General features: G+C 35.5%; 2 protein-coding genes, 2 non-coding genes and 1 pseudogene across 4 annotated transcripts; 4 read left to right on the top strand and 1 right to left on the bottom strand.

The window, feature by feature from the left end:
- Window positions 1-983: 983 nt before the first annotated feature.
- On the top strand, window positions 984-1067 carry Trnar-ucu (transfer RNA arginine (anticodon UCU)). The gene is given in 2 exon segments: window positions 984-1020; window positions 1032-1067. It is a non-coding gene; the product is annotated as a tRNA-Arg (tRNA).
- Window positions 1068-2639: 1572 nt separating this feature from the next.
- Window positions 2640-2723, top strand: Trnar-ucu (transfer RNA arginine (anticodon UCU)). The gene is given in 2 exon segments: window positions 2640-2676; window positions 2688-2723. It is a non-coding gene; the product is annotated as a tRNA-Arg (tRNA).
- Window positions 2724-9069: 6346 nt separating this feature from the next.
- LOC144434552 (glucose-6-phosphate exchanger SLC37A4-like) lies at window positions 9070-19300 on the top strand. Its single transcript, XM_078123019.1, has 9 exons — window positions 9070-9220; window positions 12168-12400; window positions 13996-14131; window positions 14796-14912; window positions 15513-15671; window positions 16448-16533; window positions 16845-16958; window positions 17453-17591; window positions 18092-19300. The coding sequence occupies exons 1-9, from the start codon at window positions 9070-9072 to the stop codon at window positions 18256-18258; spliced, it is 1302 nt and encodes a 433-aa protein (XP_077979145.1). The 3' UTR covers window positions 18259-19300.
- A 3581-nt stretch (window positions 19301-22881) lies between these two features.
- On the bottom strand, window positions 22882-24656 carry LOC144433807 (histone H2A). Its single transcript, XM_078122172.1, has 2 exons — window positions 24619-24656; window positions 22882-23266 (listed from the first exon to the last, which is right to left on the bottom strand). Exon 2 carries the CDS (start codon window positions 23257-23259, stop codon window positions 22882-22884), a length of 378 nt encoding a protein of 125 aa, XP_077978298.1. The 5' UTR covers window positions 23260-23266; window positions 24619-24656.
- Window positions 23617-23988, top strand: LOC144434018 (histone H2B, gonadal pseudogene; annotated as a pseudogene).
- Window positions 24657-27608: the final 2952 nt, after the last annotated feature.

The raw sequence follows: 27608 nt of genomic DNA, 5'->3' as shown, positions 1-27608 counted from the left end.
CACACTGACCAAGACAATAATTTCCAGCTTTACAATGAACCGCGGGAAATGTGATGGAATAGAAGTGAATGCCGAGAAACAAAAAGACGGTGCAAAATCGCCAGACAAAATCTGACATCCTAAGCCCGTGAGGGTACAACTGCTCAACTCCCCCGTTAGAAACCGAAACTCAGCGTACGATTCAACGTAGTCACAACAATTAATAAGACAGTGTTGCATTAAACTTTTGTTCCAACAAACTTGAAAATTGTTACCTGAAGTTTTCGACTGCGTACTTCCGTCTTTGTCAACAGATTGGCATTATTCAGAGCATCACTTATAATGCAATACATTGAATTACCAACACATATGAACTTTCATATTAGTTTATGTGCGGTCTTATTTTACCCTAAACACGATTGGAACTATGGTACATTGAAATTTATGGCAGTCATTTCTCCAATAACAACCAGTTCCGCTGCTTGGCGATGCATGAACTTGGTTTTCTCTGGGGGTAACCTGAAAGTATTATTGCCCAACTCCTCGTCATAAATCGAAAGCAAGCCTGCAAACCCATTGCTACTAGTTCTAGTCAAACAGAAAAGAAAAAGTGAGGACTACTTTATTTGTTGTAGTGTCAGGCACAAATGTGATTTGGTAGCCTAAGCTCGAAGGTACAAATGCCTAACTCTCTGATAAGAAAGGAAATTAATAAGCCGGCTTTATATTTAATTATTTGGCACAAAAGAACAATCGAAGTGAAAAAGAGTTAAACTTTCAATTAATTCGCGTTTCTTGGCAACCAAGCGAAAATTCTGCGAAATGAAAATCATAAAATGACTCATCAGAACCCAAAGTTTATGGAAAATTTTGAACATCCTTTTATATCCAAGAGTGAAATGAATGAAAATTGGTCTACATTTGGGCCGATTGTATACGTAAATAGAGTAATATTTTATTGATTTATTGTCATGGTTCATTTCAAATGGGTGAAAGACATACAGGTCTCCGTGGCGCAACGGATAGCGCGTCGGACTTCTAGCAGGTATGAAATTCGGAGGCTGCGGGTTCGAATCCCGCCGGAGATGCTACTGTTTTTATTGCAATTTTCGAATTTCAACGATCACAAACTAACCAGACTGCACAAACTAACACATGGCACTGTTATAAAGGGATATCGATAGCGGTGGGGAACAGAGCCACGCAGTAAAAAGAAAAGGTTGAAAAGCCGTGAAATCAAAATGGCTGCCCGACGCAAAACAAAACAAAGGGACGGAAGAACTTGATTTCGCCGTAAAGGTTTCCACAAAACTGACAAACAAACAAACAAACAAACAAACAAACAAACAAACACATGGTCACCCAGGGAGAAAACAGAAATAAAAGCCCGTAATTCTTAGGGAAAGGTTCTGCAAACCTGTACCTTTATTGAAAAAAGGCAACAGTGAACTATCTTTTTACAGAAAAGAGACTTTGCGGAACGTAGTTAACAGTTGGGATCTGGGATTTCATAATAAATATAAAACTAATAACAATACAAATAAGTGCTTAATAATTACGAAAAAATGAAAATAGATGTGCAACGTACGTACTGCTGAATATTCGCATACTTTCACTAAATACCCACTTTTTATGTCAGAACACATATCCCCCCCCCCCCCCATTGGCCAGTAGTTACGTCACACTGACCAAGACAATAATTTCCAGCTTTACAATGAACCGCGGGAAATGTGATGGAATAGAAGTGAATGCCGAGAAACAAAAAGACGGTGCAAAATCGCCAGACAAAATCTGACATCCTAAGCCCGTGAGGGTACAACTGCTCAACTCCCCCGTTAGAAACCGAAACTAAGCGTACGATTCAACGTAGTCACAACAATTAATAAGACAGTGTTGCATTAAACTTTTGTTCCAACAAACTTGAAAATTGTTACCTGAAATTTTCGACTGCGTACTTCCGTCTTTGTCAACAGATTGGCATTATTCAGAGCATCACTTATAGTGCAACACATTGAATTACCAACACATATGAACTTTCATATTAGTTTATGTGCGGTCTTATTTTACCCTGAACACGATTGGAACTATGGTACATTGAAATTTATGGCAGTCATTTCTCCAATAACAACCAGTTCCGCTGCCTGGCGAGGCATGAACTGGGTTTTCTCTGGGGGTAACCTGAACGTATTATTGCCCAACTCCTCGTCATAAATCGAGAGCAAGCCTGCAAACCCATTGCCATTGCTACTAGTACAAGTCAAACAGAAAAGAAGAAAAGACAAAAAGTGAGGACTACTTTATTTGTTGTAGTGTCAGGCACAAATGTGATTTGGTAGCCTGAGCTGGAAGGTACAAATGCCTAACTCTCTGTTAAGAAACGAAACTATTAAGCCGACCAAAGTTTATTTGACACTAGACAAAAGAACAATCGAAGTGAAAAAAGAGTTAAACTTTCAATTTGGCGTTTCTTGGTAACCAAGTGAAAATCATAAAATGACTCATCAGAACCCAAAGTTGGAAAATTTTGAATATCCCTTTATATCCAAGAGTGAAATGAATGAAAATTGGTCTACATTTGGGCCGATTGTTTACGTAAATAGAGGATAATATTTTATTGATTTATTGTCATGGTTCATTTCAAATGGGTGAAAGACATTCAGGTCTCCGTGGCGCAACGGATAGCGCGTCGGACTTCTAGCAGGTATGAAATTCGGAGGCTGCGGGTTCGAATCCCGCCGGAGATGCTTTGTTTTTATTGCAGTATTCGAATTTTAACAATCACATAATAATCGTCGATATTGACATTGTGTAGCTAAAGATTTTGAAATATTGCCCCGTGACGTAAACAATGGTTGACCCTTCGTAAACTCAACAATGACTTCTTGTATTAAAAGGTGAAGGTTTATTGTGTAAACTCAACAATCAATAACTCAGTACATTTCGATTATAGTCTTTCTCAAAACAGGCTTTTAAAAGTGTATTATATATATATAGTTGTAATTCTATCATATATTAAATTTCATCACATAATGCATTAATTATACTATTGATCGATGGGAAATAAACCTAGTTTTAATTTACCCTTAATTTATTGACGCAAGGTGTGTCACAGTGCATATGGTACCCATGGTTTATCGTTGTCAAACAGAGTAAGGTACATATGCCACAGTTACAGTTCCGGATTAGCGTTCCGGTCGTATATGTGTGGTTGTGTATGAGAGTGTTTATGCCTCTGTGTGTGTGTGTGTGTGTGTGTGTGTGTGTGTTTGTGGGGGTGCTTTGTATTTCTTGTGCGTTTCCACAGGCAAGAGAGATACGACTAGACGACATGAACTTTAGGTAAAATGTTAAAGTAGAGACCGAATTTGTTGTTTGTTTGTTTGTTTGTTTGTTTGTTTGTTTGTTTGTTTGTTTGTTTGTTTGTTTGTTTGTTTGTATGTATTTGAATTTGAATTTGAATTTATTTGGCAATAAAATAAAGTAAAAACATACAAATTTAAAAGTATTGCCGAGGATAACACAACAGAGCAATTAAAACTTATTTCCATTGTGTATGTATGTATGTATGTATGTATGTATGTATGTATGTATGTATGTATGTATGTATGTATTTATATATGTATGTATGTATGTATGTATGTATGTATGTATGTATGTGTTGGCGTGTGTGTATGTATGTATGTATGTATGTATGTATGTATGTATGTATGCGTTCGTGTGTGCGTGCGTGCGTGTGTATGTATATGTATGTCGTTACTTTTGATGTGCACTTTGAATCGTACCCTGTACCAGAAGTGACGTAGACATTTAATTTGGTTCACTGCTTATTACATGCATAACGCTGAATCATTGGGTTTTCTCTGTAAATATCCCGGGCCGTACCTAGTCATTACTCGGATAACTTCGTATTTCTTTGGATAACCATTGGAAACCAACTCTGTCGATTGATGACTCAATTTTACAAAGTAATAGATAACTACAGAGGAAGTTTAGATTTTGCGTTATCACATGCGTGGTTATGCCCTCATTTTGTTATCGTTGACAGAACATTAAGTTAATAAATACCCAGAGATACTGTGATATTGATAGGTCTGTTACCCTTAGAAGTACAAACACTAGGTATATCATCAACACGGCGTTATACGTACCGAACGACAAATATCCCAATCAACACTGATCACCGTACCGCCAACACTAGCACTGAACCATGACAGCCATATGCTTAGCCGCGCTAAACAGATGTTCAAATATTCGGACGAAAGGTAAAAAGTCAAAAACTAACGATACAAAGAGTGATTTACTTGTATCGAGAGTGGAATTTGTAGAGCCGACGTTGAGAATCATGAACCCGCCTGATACTAGCAGTCCCAGATATGAGCATTTCATGACAATCATGAGCACAGTCGAGCAATGCTTCAAGGATATTGAAGAGTTTGTCGAGGAATACGAAGATTTAAGTTCTTTCAAGAAAAGGAATAAAGCGAAGAGTTACGATAAGGACTTCAATAAGATCACCGCTGTACTGGATCAAATATTACAAGCACTTGGTCTCTGGATAGCAGCAGACACAAGGGAATTGATAATGGAGAGAAATTCTGGAGGTAAATAACTACATTTCATGTGTCTGTTTGTAGTGTTAAATGGTTGATTTTAATATGATCGGGTTTTTAAAAAATGTTTGGCACACATGATGACGAAATAACTGAGATATGTAACATGAGTACACGCTCTGGGTGCGTCACAGCAGTTTATTAACCATCAAATCTGCTCGTATACATTTTATAGCACATCATGGAATGTAATGATTGACTAGCTAGCTGTAGGTTCGTACCAGCATGTACTTGATCACGAATCATCCCTGCAACTTACATCTGACAATTTCTCTCTGTGGGCACATTGAATGACGTGACAAGTTGGTTTTGGGACTTTGAATATTTGCTCTATTCATGAATGTACATTAGAGAAAGAGGAGATGCAAATTTGGGAAGACATCGCGTGTGTGATTGACACCCTAACACCAAACAATGAAAAGAATAATTAATTAATTAATTTATGATTAATTTCATTAAACCCAAATCGTTACTATTTGCGTAGATAATGTCACTACAAATTGTTGTCTGCTTTGTACATACAATGACGTCATTAATTAATATAAAACACAGACGCTGTTTTCCATTCACTGGCAGAATCACGTGATAAAATACAGTTTAGGACTTTGTGCAGACATGGAAGTATATCGCTTAATACTTGCATGGTTCAAGGTGCAGATAAGGCAACGTTTACCAAGTTACATTCCATGCACAAATCCGACAAACGCGGTGACATGATACATGTATGGCGCGCAATTCACGTGAAATATGCGTCACAGTACATATTAACGTCCACCAATCAACGTTCAATGTCAAACTTCACTCTAATTTTATCATCATAAGTATAAAATTCTACCGATAGTCTTTCTAATTATTCGACTGCAAAAAAAATAACGCTATTGAAGAAAACAAGATTGATATAGAAAAAATACAAACATATGCGAAAAATTTAAACTTATAGGAAATATTTACTTACAAAACTAGGTACTACGTACGTTGTTTAAAATCATGTACAAACATCACTCCCTGCTCTATCCTCACTTCTAGGTACAGAGCCTAGTACAGAGGCTGAAATCACAGATAAACAAACATCCAATGATAGTAAACACAACGGTAGGTCAAATTTCATTTTCTTAGTAACCGGACATAAATTATAGGAGAGGGTTCCGAGGTTTTTCTGAATCAGAACTTGAGTTCAATAAGTGAAAAATGTTGATCCCCTCTAAGCTTCCTCTTCCTGTCATTAATATATATATATATATATATATATATATATATATATATATATATATATATATATATATATATATATATATATATATATATATATATATATATACAAATGTATGGTTTGAGATCTTCTTGTGTACAGTGTTCGATACGGATGTAGAGCTTGATAAGCGAATGAAGAAAAGTGGCTTGGTTACTTTGTTACATTCGATTCTCCACTACAAATTTGTTTCGTATGGCCAGTATATATAGCTGGTCACACTCGTCAGGTGGGTGGATGCGAAGTAACCAAGCCACCTTTTCTTCATTCATTTATTCACTTATATATATATATTTATATATACATGTATATACATGTATATATATATATATATATATATATATATATATATATATATATATATATATATATAATGTATATGTGATAACAATATTACACAAAAATATTGACCTCCTTACCCCCCGCAAACACTAGCATGACAAACTGTGACCACTGACCCTCTCTCCTATCGGCCCGACCTCTCCCCCTGTTATTCATGTCGAGTCCCTAAGTTATCGTGTGAAGACATAGAAAATTAAGAGTATGAACGACACTTCGACGGGAATCGAATTTCATAAAAAAAATTATCTGAATGACTTGAAAAACAATACAAGTAAGCTTTTGTATTACGGCTAAACCAATTGGTTTGAAATTGTTTTTTTTTTATATAATGTTACCATCGCCCCAATAGTTAAATTCAAGCTTGATACTTCTTTGTGATACATTGCAATTGTATATTGGCTTTCCAGAAAGTGTCGACGATATCTTTAATCTCACATGATTGAATTTTATATCTCTCCTTTCAGACACAAAACAAGGCCTGGCAAGTGTTGAATAAGCAGAAAGCAACCGGCGGATGACAAAAACTACTGTCAAAAGTATTGTCAGTGTTACAACCCAGCAATGAAACGAGCCATCACGATCATCAGTTAAATTTTACGACCTGGTTGATGAAACAAACATGTGTCTCAATGCTGTTATACCACCCACCAGATCATCATCGTAGATTCGTAGATAAATGATAAATGATGTAAATGAACTTAAAGCATTTACATAATTATGCATATATTGTGACTGTAGTTTGTCAACTCTCGCAGACTAACCACGTTCTGACGAGAAGTTGTAATTTTCATTTTTGCGTATGACAATTTCATATTCACCAGATGGATGGAGGGATGGATTGGATTAGATGGAAAGATAGATGGATGGATGGGTGAGTGATGAGTGAGTGAGTGAGTGAGTGAGTGAGTGAGTGAGTGAGTGAGTGAGTGAGTGAGTGAGTGAGTGAGTGAGTGAGTGAGTGGATTGATATTTAGACAGAGACGTAGACAGACAGACAGACGTAGACAGACAGACAGACAGACAGACAGACAGACTGACAGACTGATAGACGAATTAGGGTCTGAGTCGGTATGTTGTAATTAAAATAAACGTTTTATAACAAGTCTTCTAAAAAAAAAATAAGTACATGTTGGTGATACTTTTAATTCATAATTGTACGTAATTCATGATTCATAATTGTATAACTTTGAATAACTTTGAAATGACAATTAAAGTCAGAGGAAAATTTTGAACCATTTGTTTTATAACAGTTCCCAATTTTCAACAATAAACGGTAATTTTCGCTCAGATACGCTTCATGGGACTAATATGACGGTGTGTAGTGACGCTATGATATTTTTTCTAATCCTGCCGTAGAGGGCGTCATTTTTTTATTTCGCCAGATTGAAGAATTTTCGTATAGGCTAAAGTCAGTTGGTCATGAGAAATACAGAATTAAGTACAGGTGCACTAACACCAATGAATGTAAGAGTTTATTTTAAATAGTTTATACTTTATTAACTTTCTCACAGCAGCTATAGAATAGAAGGGAGGCTAAGGGAATATCTGGAGATTTGAATAATTTATATACAAGAAAGTGTTTTTTAAATACATCAAGACTTATTCTTTTCCAGAAGTTAAGAATAACGTATAAATCAATAAAACCTAGAGGTGTACAAATTACTATTCAAAGCGTCCTTCTGTTATACTAGTAATTCCCCATGGTTGTTTCAAACGCGATACGGTATTGGTGAAAGAAACTTACTACCTTGCACAAACATTGAATTTCATAGACAGCTAATGACCCCCCCCCCCCCCACTTTTACATACATCTAAACGTCGGTATTACATAAATATATTATTTCCCCTCAGTGTTCACTCAAAAAAACTGCTCTGACGTTATATCAGCACAATGTGTCATTATTTCTCTTCTCCACATACACGTGTGCGTTGTGATAGATGTATTCTATGATACGGGGTGCATGGCCTATAGCTAGTAATTGTTCGATAAATATCTAAATAGTGTCACGGTAGAACAATTAAATAACTTTTTTTAAATCTTAGAGTGACATTCTCTAGTTAATTATATTACATTGCATTCCCATACCAATTCATATGATTATGTACGGCAAAACATGTCAAAAATGCATCACATTCTGAAATGCACTCCGTGTAGGCTGCCTACTAATTGTAATTCTCAGCTCTCATATGTTATGATGCAAAGGGGCCCAGCGCTTAATTTGTAGTGTTGCTCGCAATAGATAGACAAACAAACAAACAAACAAACAAACAAACAATAACTGTAATGTGTTAAAATATTTATAAATATATATACATGCATGGATAACAGTATACCACATCTATCAATATATCACAAAACACTGTCTATTTATGCTTGTTTGAAATTGTGCTAGAAACGGTGAATTAATATGTTTAACATGTTTATTAGTGTTTTATTTTGTCTTGATTTTGGTCTGTTGAAATTGTTAGTTTTGGTTATTTTCTTAATTAGCAACATGCATGCAGAACGTTGTGGTGTATATACGTAGTGTAATCATAGGGGGTCTATGGTGTAATAAAGTTCACTGGCCTTGTTGGCCACATTCACGCCACGCAGCGCCACCTATCAGCTGTTTACTTACATCAAGCTTTCGAAGGCCAAAGGTTATCGTGTAATTCCATGTTCGGATCTGATCAACGGCGCAGTGTCGTCTGAATAAGGAGGAAAGTTTGAAGTGTAGCTCTCTGCCCATGAATGCCTACCATCAGGAAAAACACATTCTAAGACGGCAAACTATTATTTGTACAATATTTGAATGACTCAGCGTCGAAAACTACCGTAACGTGTCTAACAATAGTACAAGCCGGTGAAGTTTATCTACGCGAAGTGATTACACTACTTCGCGTGACATGTCGACAATGGGGTCGTACGGTAGATATCAAGCCAGCATATTCTGCGCAATGTACGTTGCATATATCATGTACATAGCAACTAGAAAATCGTTTACAAATGTAATGTTATATGTTATTGAAGAGATGGACATCAGTAAAAGTGAATTAGGTAAGTACCATTTATACATTCTGAGTTTAACCTCTGCGTGGACCTGGCCAACTTGAAGTTGAAGGCCAAAGATAATAAAAATGCCCCTCCGCCCCTTTCATCACTTGCGATAGCACTGCTTGCAGTCGTGACTCGATTCTGACGTTGTCCTCCTAGCTTCCTTCTCCATAGAGCAATGTAAGAATCTTGTTCCGTACTCCACCTGCAAACAGGACTCTCCCTCCTTATGTTAGTCCTGCAAGCAGACGGGGTAAGGGATCCGACAATGCCCCTGTATGCGAAGGGGATACATTGTCAGAATCGGGTCTCGACTACTCCGATCCGCCAGCAAGCAGGACTACTCCTTACGTTACGCGTTGATGTGTGGCTGCAGTAAGAGAAGACATCCTTTATCTGTCGCCTAGATACATGCAACGTTGCAATAATAGGTTGAATTGCCGGAGTTGAATTAAAAGTAAAAGTAAAGTAACATATGGTTTGAATTTCACACATGATAGAAAGATGCAGGTGTTACATTTGCATCACAGACACTTGTGACTCGAGATATGTTTCAGGCTATAATTAAATTACTGATATTATTGACGTATTTGGAGATATTATTGACTTACTTCGCCGATAATATACAAATTGGGTAAAATGACACAGATTTCTAGGACCACGTAGATATTTTTCAGAACAAAATAAATTATCGATGATAATATTGATATATTTGGTCGATATGTGAAAGGGGTAAAATAAGGCGGATTTCTACAAAATTCTAGAATCGCTCTAAGAATTCTGCAAGCTGATAGATATAAGATCATGAATATCCTATCTTAGATAATGAAGATGAGTAACCATGCCTATGGTTGCCTATCATAACCCCAGATGATACATTGTTCATGTATACACTGACATTTCTAAATGGTATTGTTTCACTCAACTAAGACATGTCCATCGTCATTGTGTTTCTAAGCCCTATCGTGCTTCTAAACCAGTGAAGGGAAGCTGATGGCTGGCATACACGTGGCACAAATGTGGTATATCTTACAGACTAAACTCATAGCAGTGTTTAGTTTATCTCACTCATTGACCCAACTGTAATCATAGATCTTAGATCTCCAGGGTGTATGCTGTTATCAACATCCCCAGTAACCCTTATTACATCATTAACACTGTGTGGACACTGCTGTGATTACATAAAGTAAATGAATTAATTATAGATTAACATGAGAGTAGCTGTGAAAAATTACCATTCAGTAACATTAATTATTATAAAATCAAAAATTGTAAACAGACTAAATACATTCGTAGCTCACATTTTATCATTATCTTTTCATGTCGTACAGCATAACATATTAAAACTGATTAAATTTAACTTCAAATTGTAAACTTATGTCATGTGACTCTATTATATAACAACACAAAATGGTAGTGTTACATGTTTATATCAACTTTAAAAGTTCACTTTGGGAATCAATTAACATAAATGACAATTAATGCCTACAATATTGATAATTATGATAAGAAGGGCTCCAGGTAATGAAAAATATTTTTTTGCCCACTGGACAAGTAGAAATTAAAAAATACTTGCCCAAATCAGAAAGTAATTGTCTTACAAAGTCAACATTTTTTTTGTAATCTTTAGTGAGATGTCCCTTTTGATCACCCTTATTTCGAGCTAGATAGATATTATAATATTATAATTATGATAAGAATGTAAATTATAATTGCATATATGTATGGTTTTTATTCCATACCAGTATGACTCTGTCTCAGGGCTGTAACCCAAGTCAAGGGATAAGATTACAAGTTCAGGTTACTCTGTTTTTAAGTTTAATTTTCCTGAAGTGTAGGTCTTCTCAACCTAACACCAAAAATATTACACAAAAAATATTTGATAAAACTGAATTGGTAAGCAGATTTTCCCGAATTGAGGTTCTTCCTAACTTAAAATGTCCCCCCCCCCCCAATTTTTAAATATAAAACTGAACTGGTAAGCAGATCTCCTGAATTGTGATTCTTCCCAACCTAAAAATATTACGAAAAAAGCAAACAGCATATTTGATAAAATCGAACTCGCAAACAGATTTCATTTTTACTATGCTTAACTCTAGACTTCTTCACTACAGAGTCTTCCATGCTCTCATTAGGGGACATGTAAGCATAGACCCACAATAGCATATAAGAGCCATGCTATATAGTCAGTACACCAAAATAGTAAACATAGCTGGAATACTTATCAACATTGTTTGCATGGCTTCACAATTGTGAAAAAACGTCTTTAATTCTACTTTGGCTCTGCTGTGATACCAGTATATGTTTATATGTCATCAATTGACAGAAACAATATTTGATAAAATGTCATCGTGTTATTTTAACTGCACATAGTGAAATTAGAGTCCAGTTTACATAAAGATTTATTAACAATGGCAGCTGCTAGACTTTACTTTAGGTAGACATTGCTTAATTCAGTGGAAGTTATACAGTAATTCTATATTTCATATTTCATTTTTGAGGACTTATTTGTACAGAGTTTCTTAGAAGTGAGTTAATTTGATCTCTTACACAACAAAATCTTATGAACAATTAGATGTTATTCCCCAATATTTTTCTTTGTTCATCAAGGAAAATATGAGTAACCTAAGGGGTCTTTTTCAATACGAGTCGTGAGACAAGTAGTGACAACCCTTAGGTGGTCACGAGTATTTTCTGACTGAATGAAGAAAAATATTGGAGAATAACATAATTACACCAGCACCAGTATTATCAAAGAAAATTTGAATGTTTTGACTCATATTTTGAACACAGCAGCACCAATGATGTAGACACATGTTGTTGTGACGCAGAACGACCAGAGTATATATTCCATATTTTTTGTTTAACTTGCCTCGTACATGGTATACTAGTACTGAGTATCTTACAATCTAGTATGGTGATAGAGTTTTCATATCTTATATCTCTGTAGGTCTGATCAGCAGCAGTTTGATGACCGCCTACAGTATCAGTAAATTTCTTAGCGGTATCTTTGTGGATAAGATGAGTCCCCGTATCATGCTGTCTGTAGGTTTGGCTTTGTGTGGTGCAGTAAATATTCTATTTACAGCCTTTGATTCTATCTCTGTCTATGCTGCTCTGTGGTTTGTCAATGGTCTAGTACAGGGTGGTGGTTGGCCGGCATGTGGTAAAATCCTTCGACAGGTAACGTTTTATCAAATTTTGTAATATTCATTCTGGCATTGTCTTATATTCATTTGTTCAAACAAAATTACCGTGTGGTTATGATTATTTGACCCTAGTTAGTTTTCCTCTGTTACCAGGTATTCCTTACATTGTTGTATGCAGTGGGAATATAGATATTCAAAATTGACATATAAAATCAGAAGTTTTTGAAAATAACATACAAAATACAGATGTCATAACTACCTGCCAAAAATAAGAATTAAAATATATTTTATTACTATGCCTACCTGCTTTTGAAAATTCATCACATGATTTATTTGCTTGGCATAACGTGAACTGGTAACTTTTTTTTTATTTCTTGCTAAATCATGTACACTTCCTTCTTATTGTCATCAATAGAGACGCTATATATATAGATTATGATGTCAAAAATGAAAGTGAAAATATTAAGTTTTTTCAACTGATGATGAGCCATCTGAACATTAATATCATTATCAGACTTACTTCATGTCACTTACCATATTTTACATGATATATACATATTTTCGTGATGACATGATGAAAAGAGCAGGCAAACAAAATTATACTATTTATTTGTTTGGACCTTTTATTGACAAGATAGACCCAAAACACAAAAGACTGGCACAAACTCCATAAACTAAAAATAGTCCAGTAAAGTGAACAAACCAGTCCAGACTTGCACACATATATAATACAAGTTGTGAAACCTGCATTTTGTACTAAACATGTTCAGAGTTGTTTGTAAATTATCAACAGATACTTAAAGTGACCAATATGGATGAGAAGTGGGTATTTATTTTGGATTTTTAATTGGTAAAACAACTTTACCATGTTTTTCTTGTTGGTAATTCAATAAATTTGCAAAAAGTGTAAAAAGTTTGTTATTGTGTGTGTACGTACTAAAGAAACGTTTTATACATTTTTTCAATGTTAGCAATGTATTGAGTTAATATGAACAAGGACTTGATATAGATTACTTTGTTTTTTCAAGCAGAAAAACATACTAAAGTTGTTTTATCAATTGAAAAGCCAACATAATTACCCAATTCTCGTCCATACATGTCCAGTGACAATATTTAGGTTGAAATGGAATAAACAATAAAACAAGTCAGGCTAACTGAATACACTGCATGAACATACTGTAGTAACTAGTATCAGCAATAACATTTAAAAAAAAAATTTTTATAGGCACATATGCAGACACATCTACACATATGCAAACATTTCTGCAGAATTCAATGCATGTTTAAGACTATATGTGACAGGCCTATGTTGAACACTTGCTATCATGTTGCTCTTGAACAGTCAAGGCTTTCCCAGTCAGTCCACATCAGGAACATGTCATAGATCATTGAATTATTCAATATATTTTATATATTGATCCAATTGTATTGCAGTGGATGTCCATCTACCTCTAACTCAAGACAACCAACAATATTTTTACAACAACCTATCTTCCTTTGGTATGATGGTGGCCATTATTTGCTTTTCTGAGAACATCTTTAACTTAGTAATCACAAATAAATGAGATTTGACATCTGAGATGGAAATTAATAACTTTATTTTAACTATCATTTAATTGCTCTCTGCAGTGGTTTGCACCTGCTCAGTTTGGCACTTGGTGGAGTATCTTGTCCACAAGTATGAATGTATCAGGAGTGTTAGCACCACCCTTATCAACAATGATTGCCTTTTCATACGGATGGAGGGTTTGTCTACAAGCGCAAGGTATGTACAATAGATTGTAAAATCTTTTTCAGTTAGAAAGTCACAATTTGTCACAGTCTAATTACTATAAACCTAAATATTTTCACTGGAAAATTTTCCATTTTTTTGCAGTCTTCAACTAGTTCTTGAAGACTAATTTTTACTAATTATGAGACTGGTACATTGTGTTTATGTACAAGAAGACATTTTAGTCACTACCACTTATTTTTGCATTGTTATTGTCCAGCGAAATAAGTGAAAATGTGGCTTTATCGAACATTTCCAGGCTTACAGTATGTTCACTTTCTGTGTAATTATTCATAACATGCACAAGCCAAGTTGAACACATTTGAGTAAATAATATTGGATTTGTACCTTGGTCATTCCGCTACATGTGTGAAGTGCCCTAAATATGAGGCAAACATTCAAATCAATTATTGTATAAAGCATACACAGATACAATTATAGTATACCTCAGTATCTTACTTCAAGAAGCCATAAAATGCCCATGACCTAAGGCTCGCTGAACAAAGAAAAATATTGGGATTAATCTCTAATTGTTGCCCATTCCATTTGCATACAGAACATGTACATAAGTTCCTCAAAATACATGGATGAATTTACACTTTATTGGGAAAATATAGGGTGACAATGCAAATGAACTTCATTTTTGTTTGATTTTTAGGTGTAATTTCTTTAATCATAGCATTCCTGTGTTTGCTAGTTGTTAAAAATTCTCCCAAGGATGTAGGGTTGGAAAATATATCAACAGATACTGGTGGAAAGGTGAAAAGCGAGAAAGGTAAAGTGATATAAAGTATGCAATATTGCTCTGGTAATTTGTTTCGTTATTAGATATTTGTACCGGTGGATGCCAATACATGCATGCACTTATTCCATATTCATGAATCCATGTGAACACATAGTTTATTAACACATATTTTATATTTTGGATAAACCTATGTGATAACTACAGAACCCCATGCTGCTTCAGTGCCAGTATGTACTCGGGGGTATTGGCACTCGTGTGTGTGGTGTTTTCTGCTTCCCAATATTTTCACTCGCTGTATGCTCTTGAAAGTACAGCCATGGAGAACACTACAAGCAGTCATGCAAGTATGCCAACTTTAAAATAAATGATAATTAGTTCATTTACCCCAATTAAATATAACAGTGGGTAAATGGGAGTCAGGAAATAGCTTGCAGCTATAGTCTGGGCCTGTCCCCTCACATATATGTATACAGAAATTCACAGCCAACTCAATATGACTCAAAACTTTGCACTCACACATGACAGTGTTCTAGTTATATCAATCTATTATTATGCTACCATATTATTTAATCAAATTAACATGTATAAACTCATTTACAAATTCTCACAATACAAATCCCTGTCTTTTAGTTGAAGTTGTTGGTGATGACACAGTATGGGATTTGGTAACCAGTCCATTCCTGTGGGTAATATTGCTAGTAGATCTTGTGACATTTTGTGCAGTTTGTGGATGTTTAGACTGGTGTCAGCTCTACTTTACACAGGAAGTTGGTCTTGGAGTTCAATATTGTAAGTTAATGTTATTATAATATTACTTGTGAATCATTAGTCACTGTAAATTTACGCCTACTTTGGATTAAAGAAAAGGTGTGTGAAAAACAGTTGTCAGGCAGAGCATAGACCCTCCACCTGTGGGCAGAGCTACAGTTTAAGTTGGTCCAGAACAAAAGTATGATTGTATTTTCAACAGGTTCCATTGGGAGAACAGTGCTAATGCACTGAAATGAAATGGTGTCTGTATATGAAAGATTAATAAATAAACAAAAAATGCAATCCTTGTATGCAATCCTTATGGCCCAACTGGTATGATAACACTACTGCAAGAACCTATGATGTGAATTCCTGGCCTTTAATTTTAAGAAGTGAGATAAGCAACAATATAGAATACAGTTTCTGTCTTTTAAAACAGAGAGAGCCATTTTAAAAAGCAGGAAATTTGTGTTTGTGTGAGCTCATATAGTAGCCAAAGAAAACAAAAACATTACTTGTATTTAGTGATGAGGAACAGTCGCGAATATCAGATGCAGTTTTATATGATCACTTGTATACCAAATTGAAGAACCGAGTACGGCCATTGCAAAAATAAATTCTTAACTGTTTTGCTATTAAAGTTTAGAAATATTGGCTTGTCAGAATTAGAGAACAAGAGAAATATATTTGACATTTTACTGTGGAATGTCTTTATGTATGTGTCTATTAGCATTAGAGGGACAGATTTTAGTAAACAGATAAGAATGAATCAACTTTTTATTAAATATTTTGATGAACTATTAATTCTTTCTCAGCAAGTGCCTTTGTTGGTTCACTACAAATTGGTGCTACCGTTGGATGTATTGCAGCTGGTATGATTACAGATAGACAGGTTGCCAAGGTAATGCTTTTGAACGTTCTTTGGTGTTATATTTTGTATGGTTGTGTTGAACTTCAAATAAACTACTTGGCAGACTGGCCTGACATTCTAGTTTCAAGGGATGCCAAGAAATGGTTATGCAATCCATGATATGCAAAATTTCCTAAAAAGGTGATTTTCAGTAAAAAAAAATGTTGAACGTCAAAAATATAAGGTGTCATACTGGCCCAAAATTTAGTAGGGCATTTCTTGGCTTCATTTTGGTGAAAAGTGAAAATTTGTTGATAGAATTATAATATCTTTATATCTCTTCCCTCTTTAATCAACTACAGTATGGTGTTCAGGAACGAGGAAGTGCCAGGTATCCAGTACTAGCAGGATTTGTTTTAGTATTAGTAATATCGCTACATTTACTTGTATTCTGGACAGATGCTCAGTCTTCTAGGGTAAGATAATGGTAGTTAATTATCCAATTTATATCATCTGGTTATGTGATATTTTACATCGTGATCCAGATAAGTGTCAGTATACAGACACAACTTAGTAGCGGTGTGTGAAATTAATGTTGGTCTGAGACCGACAGATTCTTAAAGACTGACAATTTTGCAGAATTGTTGCATTTATTGGTCTTTATGTGTATTTAATGAATAACATTTGTTCATTGATATATATTAAAATTTTACTAACACAAGTCCATTGCCCCACTTTTAATCTAGCAACTTGTGGTACTCATTATTATGCTCTTAAGTCAGCGTGATTGCGGGTATACGTCTGCATAAAAAAAGAAAATTGCTGGGAGCAATTCCTAGAAGAAGAAAAAGAAGAAAAAAGTCTAATTGACTTAACAAATCATTGTTGATATTAATAATGTAGCCTATAACAATTACTAATAGGAGTTTTTTTTGTAATATTTTAACGGCCAATTTTTTTTCCTCCCCAGATGTGGATTCTAATACTTGGCTTTCTGATAGGTAATTGTACATTTGGACCAGTAGCTCTGATTGGAGTATTAACTATTGAACATGCACCTCAGCATCTATCTGGTACATCCCATGCTATTGGTTCTTTAGGAGCTAGTGGTGAGTCAAATTTCTATTTCAATCTAGTACAGCCCATGCTATTGGTTCTTTAGGAGCTAATGGCAAGTCATATTTCAATCTAGTACAGCCCATGCTATTGGTTCACTAAGAACTAGTGGTAAGTCATATTTCAATTTCAATCTAGTAAAGCCCATGCCATTGGTTCATTAGGAGGCAATGATGAGTCATATTTCAGTTTAAATCTAGTACATCTGATACCATTGGTTCACTAGAAAGTAGTGGTGAGTCATATTTTGATGTCAGTCTAGTACAGCCCATGCTATTGGATCATTAGAAACTAGTGGTCAGGTCATATTTTTATTTCAATCCAGTACAGCCCATGCTATTGGTTCATTAGGAACTAGTGGGGGTCACATGATTTTGATATCAATCTAGTACAGACATTACATTGGTTCATTTACATATTTACACCTGTGAGCTGGTGTGTTACAGAACATAGGCTGAATGCTCACCCACTGTGCTTTACATTTCTCTTCTAGTTGGTGCAATCTTATCAGGACTTCCACTGAGTTACATAGCTATCCATTATGATTGGGCAGGTGCTTTTGTTGCCTTGGAGATAATTTCGGCACTTGCTCTTTTACTGATGGTTGTGACATGGCGAATGCCTAGCAGGATAGGAAGAAAACGCATTAAGACCGAATAATCAAGGTTTTTAATTTACTGTGCTGATAATTACACTTTTCCTAATCGTATATATTATTCCTTTATTTTTAGAATCAAATTCACAAGAAAAAGTCTTTCAGAATATTTATCAGGGTGAAACTTTAGGTATTTTTCATGTTTTTAACGAGACAAATCATCTCAGAGAAAAAGGTCTTTTTATACTTCATTTACATGTTAATAGAAGGAAAAGGTGAATATAATCACAAGATAATTCCCTGTTCTGTGGAAGTAGTAAGTTATAAAATTTATTGGTGTAAATCATATTCAAAGTAGAATTAACATGGTTGGGTGTCAATTTTTAATGGGGATTAAACTGAGTTTATACATATTGTGGGGGAGATAGCAGTGAGCGAAAGTATGGCCATAGAGAACTCTATGCCACATTTGCACTCAAGTGTCATGAGGTTCTGTCATATTATGCCATCAACTGCCTTAACAATGCCTGACTATGATTTTAATATCATTGAAGGCATGCATTAATAATAACATGATGCTAAATCCTTTCATCTCTGATTGCTGTTATAAGCAATTTTTTTAAACACTTGAGAAAACAAATGTATAACCTCAGCTTGTACCAACTAACTATATACTCCAGATATAGGACAAAAGACATATAGCTACAAAGTCTTATTGTATGAATGATAACCAGTGTGCCCTCTAATGATATCCAAATTTTGTCGTTGTGAGTCAAAATGATAAAAACTGGCATTTCTTGTGAGTCATCACATAGTAAGAGATAGGGGAACACCAAATTTTGGTGCGTCATTAGAAATTGTGTGCATCAGTGGCACATCAAATTGGCTTAGAGGGCACAATGATGATAACCTACCTGGAAATGGGAAATAACTGTATCGTTAGAGTAACATTTTCTACCCTATTTTAAACAATCCAAAAATTCCTCACATGGAATTTAGACGTGTATATTCTCTTTCAAATTCAACAACAAAATACATTCATGTATGTTATTTTATAAGTGTAAATAAACTATTCATAGATAGTTGATGATTCATTATCAACACTGAGAAGCAAAACTAAACAAATAAACAAACAAGCTATGTGATTATCTACCAAATGAATTTATTTTCATTTTTAAGCAATGAATTTCACTGTTTATAATGACATGATGAATTTGACAAAGTCTGATACCATAGCAGCCGTCCTATTTTTGAAAAGAAAATTAGAACCTGGTAGAATATTAAAGAAAGCTCTACTCATCTTCCAAAGTTGTTTAAACTTGTCAAATTTAGAAGTAGCTTTGAGGAGTCAGTGTGAAATGTATTGTTATAGAAATTTGACATGAACGTTAACTTTAATCAATCATGCACATAGGTTTATCTTGCTGTGGAGAAGTCTAACTCTGGCAATATTAGGGTGTAAAGGGGATGTCCTTTCCTGATCTTCACAATACTTACCCGTTATATTTTCATTTAGAATGTGTTTTGCTATCTTATTAGGTGTGTCTTCCAGAGAGAATATTTTCTGCTCGACATCTATGCATATTTCCTGATCCTTAAGATGCAATTCTAGCAAACTGCATAATTTAGTGACATTAGACCTGAAATTAAGATGTTCCTTGCAATCTTTTCAGTAATGAATTATACTCGTGAGCTCTATTGGGCAAGTATATAATCTATCATCTATACAAACATTCCATAAATGTGAGCTCAGGGACTCTCATTTACTTGCATTGGAAATAATCAACATTTTCAGGACACTTATTTATAGCAGCTTTTGCTTTCTTTCTAACTTGCTTCCTGGAGTCCATGTGTCAGAATTTTTCAGAATAAACCGTACCATGAATAAAGTACTACATAATACCAGTTCAGGACATTGTCATAAACAACAGTGCCTCTCTTTACAACACCATTCAATTCAAACAGATGTATGTCACTAGCTTACCTGTAGACTTGAACCGATATCGATACTACACTATTCTGCCATCCTAACTGACATTTATGGGTTTTTTTAATTTTTGCTCCGTTCCCAATTTAAAAATCAGAATGTCATTCAGGGTAGCACAATAGTGTAGTGGTAGTTGTTCTCAAGTCTACAGGTAGGCTAATATTTTACTAACATCAGCGGAAAAAATCTGCTCTGGTTTGCAAGAATAGATATATAACATATCACACTGTTACATAAACTAAATATATATTTACTTTATTTCTTTATGTTAGTAGTATTAGTAATCAGGAAATATCTTGTTCAGAAACATTTCCTGGTTTCTACAAATATCTAAAAAAGATATTTTACTCAAGCTTTTGTATTAGAACTTAGATATTTTTTGTTATTAGTCATTTCAACCACACTATTAATGAGACACAGTCTGTCACTATTAATGTTTGTTGCATAGGCAGAGTAATGTATGCTCTTGTGTGCAAGAATGGTACAAAAATGCAAATACACAATAGAAACTAACTTAGTGTTAGTCAACACAGTATGATAGGGATGGTTTAATATACACAAAAACTCCAGGTTATAGGCCATTCCAGACTGCAAACAGGAAATTGAGAATACAGTGCCTTCACTCAAATTGGGGATATCATCACCTGTAGAAGTGTAAAATCGGGGATGTTTTTCGCATTGTTCAGACATCAAGGAAAGCAGAAGTGTTCTATGATTAACCCAGTAATCTATACCATGTATACCCAGAAGGTACACACAGACAGGAAGTAGAGCGCCACCATGGCAAATTTTGGAAAGGCCTATTTGAGAGTTAGGTGTTTGTTGAATTTACTGATGTATAAACGAAAAAAAAATCATAGAAAGGACATTTTCATATTATATATGAATTCCTTGTGAGAGCTGTACCATTTACTAGACATGAGTCAATGTGTTGTAGTAGAAATTATATAAATATATCTCAACATGAAATAACAATAACCACCTAATAAAGACAATACATTACGATGATTAGACTGTGTCTCTGTAATTTCTAAGTTTTTGTGAGACTTGTTATAAACATCATATTTGTCAAGATACATGTGATTAATATAGAAGTGCAAACCATTCAAGAGACTCCAAGCAACTAAACTTAAGATGTGTATTTGTGAACAGGGTTTAAAATGTAGAAAATATCTGATTTACATAGGTTTTAACGCACAAGCAGTTCAGAGTGCTAAATGCTAAAACTTTGAACTGCTGGTGCATTGTAACGTATATGTGAATCATTTGATCAAGGAAACTTATATATATAACATGAGTATTTATGAATAGTTTAGAAATTAGATATATAATTAACAAAAAACAGGTTAAACTGTTAAAGATGTTTGTACACATTAGGAGAAATGGATTTTTTTTTTTAAAGTGAAGAATTCAAAGCACAAGGACTATGCACAAATCTATTGACTGTCTTCATATTATCAAATGTCTGGTGAATACATAATTCTGTAAGATACAGACATTCATGCCATGCTATCAGCCAACACAGGGCTGACCAACACAATGTATCTTACAGTCTGTTGAATACGTTAGTGTAAAACATTTCACACAAACTAAAGAAGTCTTGCATTCTTATGTAGGCTCACAAATTCTCACAAGTATTGTAAGTTATATATTATATTTTTCTTAGGACTGTTATTTACTAATTCACCATTTTTGTGAGGGTTTTACTGTAAGGGGTTCTAAAGTACACTTTTAGTATCACAATAAAATATAAGTATAGATCAGAACGTCTTGTTTTAATATTTGTGTGGTAGTTTGTGTATCTGAGCACTTGTCATGACCAAACATCTAATCCCAAATTATGAATACGATTATACTTTTTACTTCTTCCCAAATGGTGGAAATGAATTGCAGCTTTTGGTGGCAGCTCTCTCTATTCTTTAGTGAAATGTTCTTCTACTTAGAGGTGCATGCGTTATATGAACGTCAGTTATGAGTTTATACAATAACTTCCCAAACGGTAATACCGGCAAGACCAATCTACCCCCCACCACCACCACCACCACCACCACCACACATACAAACACCATAGACAATCGATGGACTCAAATACACATATAATACTGATATAAACTGTACTGCCACTGGTAGTGGTAACCTAGGAACATACTAGTAGTAGGGGATGTTGGCATATTTGTGATTGTTTAATACTGTTTTCGCGTTTTATTGTATGAAAGTATCATTTCATTATTTGATGGAACACATTTAATTTTCTTAAACATATGTTATAGGATCACCGAGTGTCTTTTTCAATGTATATGTACATCTACTACCACCTGGTATTAGTCTAGTTCCATGATGGATGTCCGTCATGGAACTAGTCTACTTATACACGAGTATATATTAGTTTTCGACTGTCTTCATCGTAAGGCTACGTGTATACTACATACATATATAATATGCGATATAATTCGTTTCGGTGAACACCATGAAATAACTACAAAATATTATTAAGCTCCACCTTAATTGATTATCACACACATACACACATACATACATACATACATACATACATACATACATACATACATACATACATACATACATACATACATACAATATATAAATTAGAGTTTCATATTTTGGTATTGGCAGTTCTCTTTTTGGAGGATGTGGTGGCCCTAAAAAGGGCCGTTTTGTTTGTGTATGCTCAGCATACGATTTACTTGGATTTGGCTTGGGTCTTCTTGGGCAAGAGTACTGCCTGGATGTTTGGCAATACACCACCCTGGGCGATGGTGACACCTCCCAGAAGTTTGTTCAATTCTTCGTCATTACGGACAGCCAACTGCAAGTGACGTGGGATGATTCTGGTCTTCTTGTTGTCACGAGCAGCGTTTCCTGCCAACTCAAGGATTTCAGCGGCCAAGTATTCGAGGACGGCAGCCAAGTAGACTGGAGCACCAGCACCAACACGTTGAGCGTAGTTGCCTTTGCGAAGGAAACGGTGCACACGGCCAACTGGGAATTGCAGACCAGCACGGCTGGAACGGCTCTTTGCCTTACCCTTTGCTTTGCCTCCTTTACCACGTCCAGACATTTTTTTATTTATAGCAGTAGTTCAGATACTGATAATTAAATTTGCCGCCCAGACACCCGTATTTATACGTACCGGCAGGATTCTGACCGTTATCAATTATACCCAATTAAAGGACGGGCGGGAATGAATGGACCAATAGCGTTGAGGCGACGCTTAAAATTTAACATATAGGTCATGTTGACAATAGGCCTATGTATACATAACACACTAAGTCATGTCTTAGTTTAGGTTCAGTCCGATTCCCGCCAGAGGATTCCCGCCTACTATTTTGGATCCTTCATTTGCATTTGTTTGGGTATAAATACAGCGTCGTTTTCTTTGACGCTTATTCTGAACTACCTAATCTAGTCGTTCATAATGCCTCCCAAAGGAAGTGGTAAAGCCGTCAAGAAGGCCGGTAAGGCCCCAGCTGCCAGAAGTGGCGACAAGAAGAAGAGAAAGAGACGAAGGAAGGAAAGCTATGGTATCTACATCTACAAAGTCATGAAGCAGGTTCACCCAGACACTGGTATCTCCTCCAAGGCCATGTCTATCATGAACAGCTTCGTCAACGACATCTTCGAACGTATCGCCGCTGAAGCTTCACGTCTTGCCCAATACAACAAGAGATCCACCATCACCAGCAGAGAGATCCAGACTGCTGTACGTCTCTTGCTGCCCGGTGAGCTTGCCAAGCACGCCGTCAGTGAGGGTACCAAAGCCGTCACCAAGTACACCAGCTCCAAGTAAATCGTATGCCCAGCATACTCAAACCAAACGGTCCTTTTCAGGGCCACTACATCCTCCAAAAAGAGAACTGCCTGAATCTGATGTGTCTGTATATGTGTTATGTTTGTCTTTATATTTATATTTTGTCTGTTTCTTCGCTGCTTTTTGCAATATCCTTCAATTGCGAATCATCGCAGTATTGCATATAGTCATCTCATGTAGTCACTTCATGTAGTCATCTCATGTAGTCATATCGCATGTGGTCATCTCATGTAGTCACATCGCATGTAGTCATATCGCATGCGAATTTGTCAAGAGGGATGCTATACTTCCTATTTCAGACACTACATGTATCGACACCACAACTCAAATTCAAGTTTCTATTGTACACTAGGTATGACCTCCTAAAGTGCTCTAACACATCAGTAACTTTACTATAAATGCAATATCAATGACCCTATACCAATGTTACAGGCCCACTTTTATAACATGGAAAACTTAATATGTAAAAAGTTATATTTACTTTAGCTTTTCGATGCTTGGCAATATATATCTCAGAGGCTATGAATAACCTAAAAATCACCTAAATAGAAACAAAAAACTGCAGATCTGGCGGGGGGGGGGGGCCTTGGACTCCATCACCCCAGAGGCCACTCATTCGTTAAACCAACAATAAGATTCACCAAAATTGGTAAAAATTCTAGGGGAGATCCCCTAGGACCCGCCCCCCCCCCCAAATAAGAGGTAGACATGTCCAAGCCTCAAATCAAAGTTCTTCCCTCCACCTCTTACTGTCAAGATGCTATGAAATTTTATTTCAAAAATGTTTCAACCATGTGCAGTTGCTTTTTACATGTTAGAGCTGTCTTGTAAAGCTTGCAAATTATTGTCTGAAAGTGTCTGTGAATAGCCTAAACATTGCTTTAGAAGTAAAAAACCTCGAGGGCTTCTAGGGGGACCCCCGAGAACCCCCCGTAAGAGGTAGACATGTTCCAGTCTCAAATCAAAGTTCTTTCGTCCAACTCTTACTGTCAAGATGCTATGAAACTTTATTTCAAAAATGTTTCAACCTCACAGAGTTGCTTTTTACATGTTAGAGCTGTCTTGTAAAATTTGTAAATTATTGTCTGAAAGTAGGTAGGAAAAAAAATAATGACTCTCCACCAATCTTCCAAGCCCCCCCAGGATATCGAATGGTCTACCCCTTATGCATATTGAATAATCTACGAATGGCATAACGTCATTACAAAATCGCCGCAGGCCCGCATATCATGTCATCATCTCGCATCGCAGTATTGCATGTAGTCATCTAATGTAGTCATATCGCATGTAGTCATATCGCATGTAGTCATCTCATGTAGTCACCTCATGTAGTCATATCGCATGTAGTCATCTCATGTAGTCACATCGCATATAGTCATTGCATATAGTCATTGTAGTATTGCATATAGTCATTGAAGTATTGTATTTTCGAATATTGGCAGGCATTCTACGCCATAAGTGTTACCTTTCATAGGTACCGTAGTAACTACAAACTGTTTTTGATCTTCCTTGTCTGTGAGAGAGGCTATTTGTAAGCTTACGCAGGAACACGTAAGGGAGCGATCAGTTTTTACGGCCGGGGGGCTCAATTTGGGACTCAAAGAAGGAGGGTGCGTCATTTTTATAAAGAGAATAAAGGGGGGTCACCTTATGTTCAACAACTGAACGAAATCATGAACCACCCTGCTGTACTTAAATTTCCATACATCAAATGTATGTGCATACAATAAACCATAAACAATGGCTATAAATATACGTTCAATTATAACATAAAATAAAGTTTCCTCTCAGTTTTTTCCTATTTCATACTTGATATCACTGTCTTATCTGAGTTTATCAGCTTTGCATTAATTAGTAGCTTGCTAATTCGAGAAAACAATAGTTATTTGCCCATATTAGTGCATTATCATGTTATGCTGTGAGTGTAAACATCTACGTCCCTGATCTGACTAATGGAGGTACAATAAGTAACACTGAAGTAAAGCACTTTCTCTATGTACCACGATTGTTTATAGCATTCATATCAAGTGTAAATGTATACTGTGTCAACTGGTTTATTTACAAGCCTAGCATGTGGCCTTTCTAATGTCAATTAGCAAATGAAAAAGTATACTTTTACACTTGATATGGATGCTATAAACGATTGTGGTACATACAGAAAACACTTTACTTTGGTGTTATGGGTTGTAACACATCCGTGTACTGCCATTAATCGAATCAGTAGATGTTTACACTCACTGGGCAATTAGAACATGAGTTTGTTCTAGGATTAGCAATCTGCTAATTAATGCAAAGTTGGAAAACTCTGATGAGACAGTGGTAACAGAAGAAAATAGTGGGGAGGGGGTGAAAGGAAACTATATTTAAAACTTTATTTGAAATGTAGAGAAAATAATATTAGATATCCAGAAAATCGCGAGAGAACAAAATTGAGTGTTTGTCATTTACCCTATGATATAATTAAGTCGTGTTTTACTTCGATTGGTGCTCTAAATGGCCTCCAAAAGGTGTTCATTTTTCAAAAAGCTCTTACCATGGGAGGGGGACACCCCTTCCCCCCGCGCTTGTATAGCAGGCATGCACGCACATAGCCTGCGCTTCTCCCCATACTTTTTCCAGTTCTCTCCCAACTTTGAAACTTACTAAAACCCCTAGGTTTACAATTATATTAACTCCACTGATTTCTTATATTGTACTTTATAATCAGCCGAATTAACCTATAATGGTAATAGTTCGCCCAATCTAAGAGATATATATCCTAGAACTTTTGGTTACTAAACCAGGAATATTTTGCATGTCCATGAACAGACAATCATACTTCTCATAGCGTTCCTGTCTAAAGAGCTTTATACAAGTGAAGCAATTACTGTAAATGTAACACGTAAAATTAACTATGCAGTGTGTGCTGTATTGTGCTTTTAATTTGTTAGGAGGGGGTTGGATTGTTTTGTGGATGAATCGCAGGGGGTCCGCACTATTTTTAAGTACAACACGAAGAAGTCACCGGCCCACCCCCGGCCGTAAAAACTGATCGCTCCCTAATCTAGACTTGCTTGTTTGGGTGGATATGTAAACTGTTATTTGAAATATTATGTTTAAACTAATACAGATACTGTTACACACTTTTACTTTTGTTTGCTTGTCACCAGTCAATTTAGCATCATTTATAATATGTAACAATTATTTATGTTAGGTTGTAATTTAACTAGATTAGATATGCCAGCTAAGGTTAATATTACAAACGTTCCAACAAAATATCTCACAAATGCCACACGAGTGATGAAATACGAGTAAAGTGTTACTTTCAAAGGATATGATCTCTTATTAGTTATTGTAATAAATTTGTCAAACCATTTTTTTTATTCGGATATAATAATTAGAGAATTTATTTGGACGAATGAAGGTTATCATATGTGTGTGTGATATACAGCTAGCTGTAATAGAACTTGCTAATAATCTTACATGTAAACATAAAAAATACATAAAATGTTTCATTAATAAAAGTTACACTGATTCCTATATCCACAATGGTCACCACAAATGTAATTGTGTTGAATATTGTTGATTATTTCTAGATATGTCCTGTCTGTCTGTCTGTC

The sequence above is a fragment of the Glandiceps talaboti genome, chromosome 4 (assembly GCF_964340395.1).
Source record: "Glandiceps talaboti chromosome 4, keGlaTala1.1, whole genome shotgun sequence".
NCBI classification, from domain to species: Eukaryota; Metazoa; Hemichordata; class Enteropneusta; family Spengelidae; genus Glandiceps; species Glandiceps talaboti.
The sequence above is the reverse complement of the archived record's forward strand: the minus strand, read 5'-3'. Positions and strand labels throughout refer to the sequence as shown.

Coding starts and splice junctions, on each gene's coding strand:
- LOC144434552 (XM_078123019.1), top strand. CDS start 9,070: ATGTCGACAATGGGGTCGTACGGTAGATATCAAGCCAGCATATTCTGC. Junction 14,132..14,795: donor GGTTTGTCTACAAGCGCAAG/GTATGTACAATA, acceptor TTTGATTTTTAG/GTGTAATTTCTTTAATCATA. Junction 15,672..16,447: donor TGGTCTTGGAGTTCAATATT/GTAAGTTAATGT, acceptor ATTCTTTCTCAG/CAAGTGCCTTTGTTGGTTCA.
- LOC144433807 (XM_078122172.1), bottom strand. CDS start 23,259: ATGTCTGGACGTGGTAAAGGAGGCAAAGCAAAGGGTAAGGCAAAGAGC.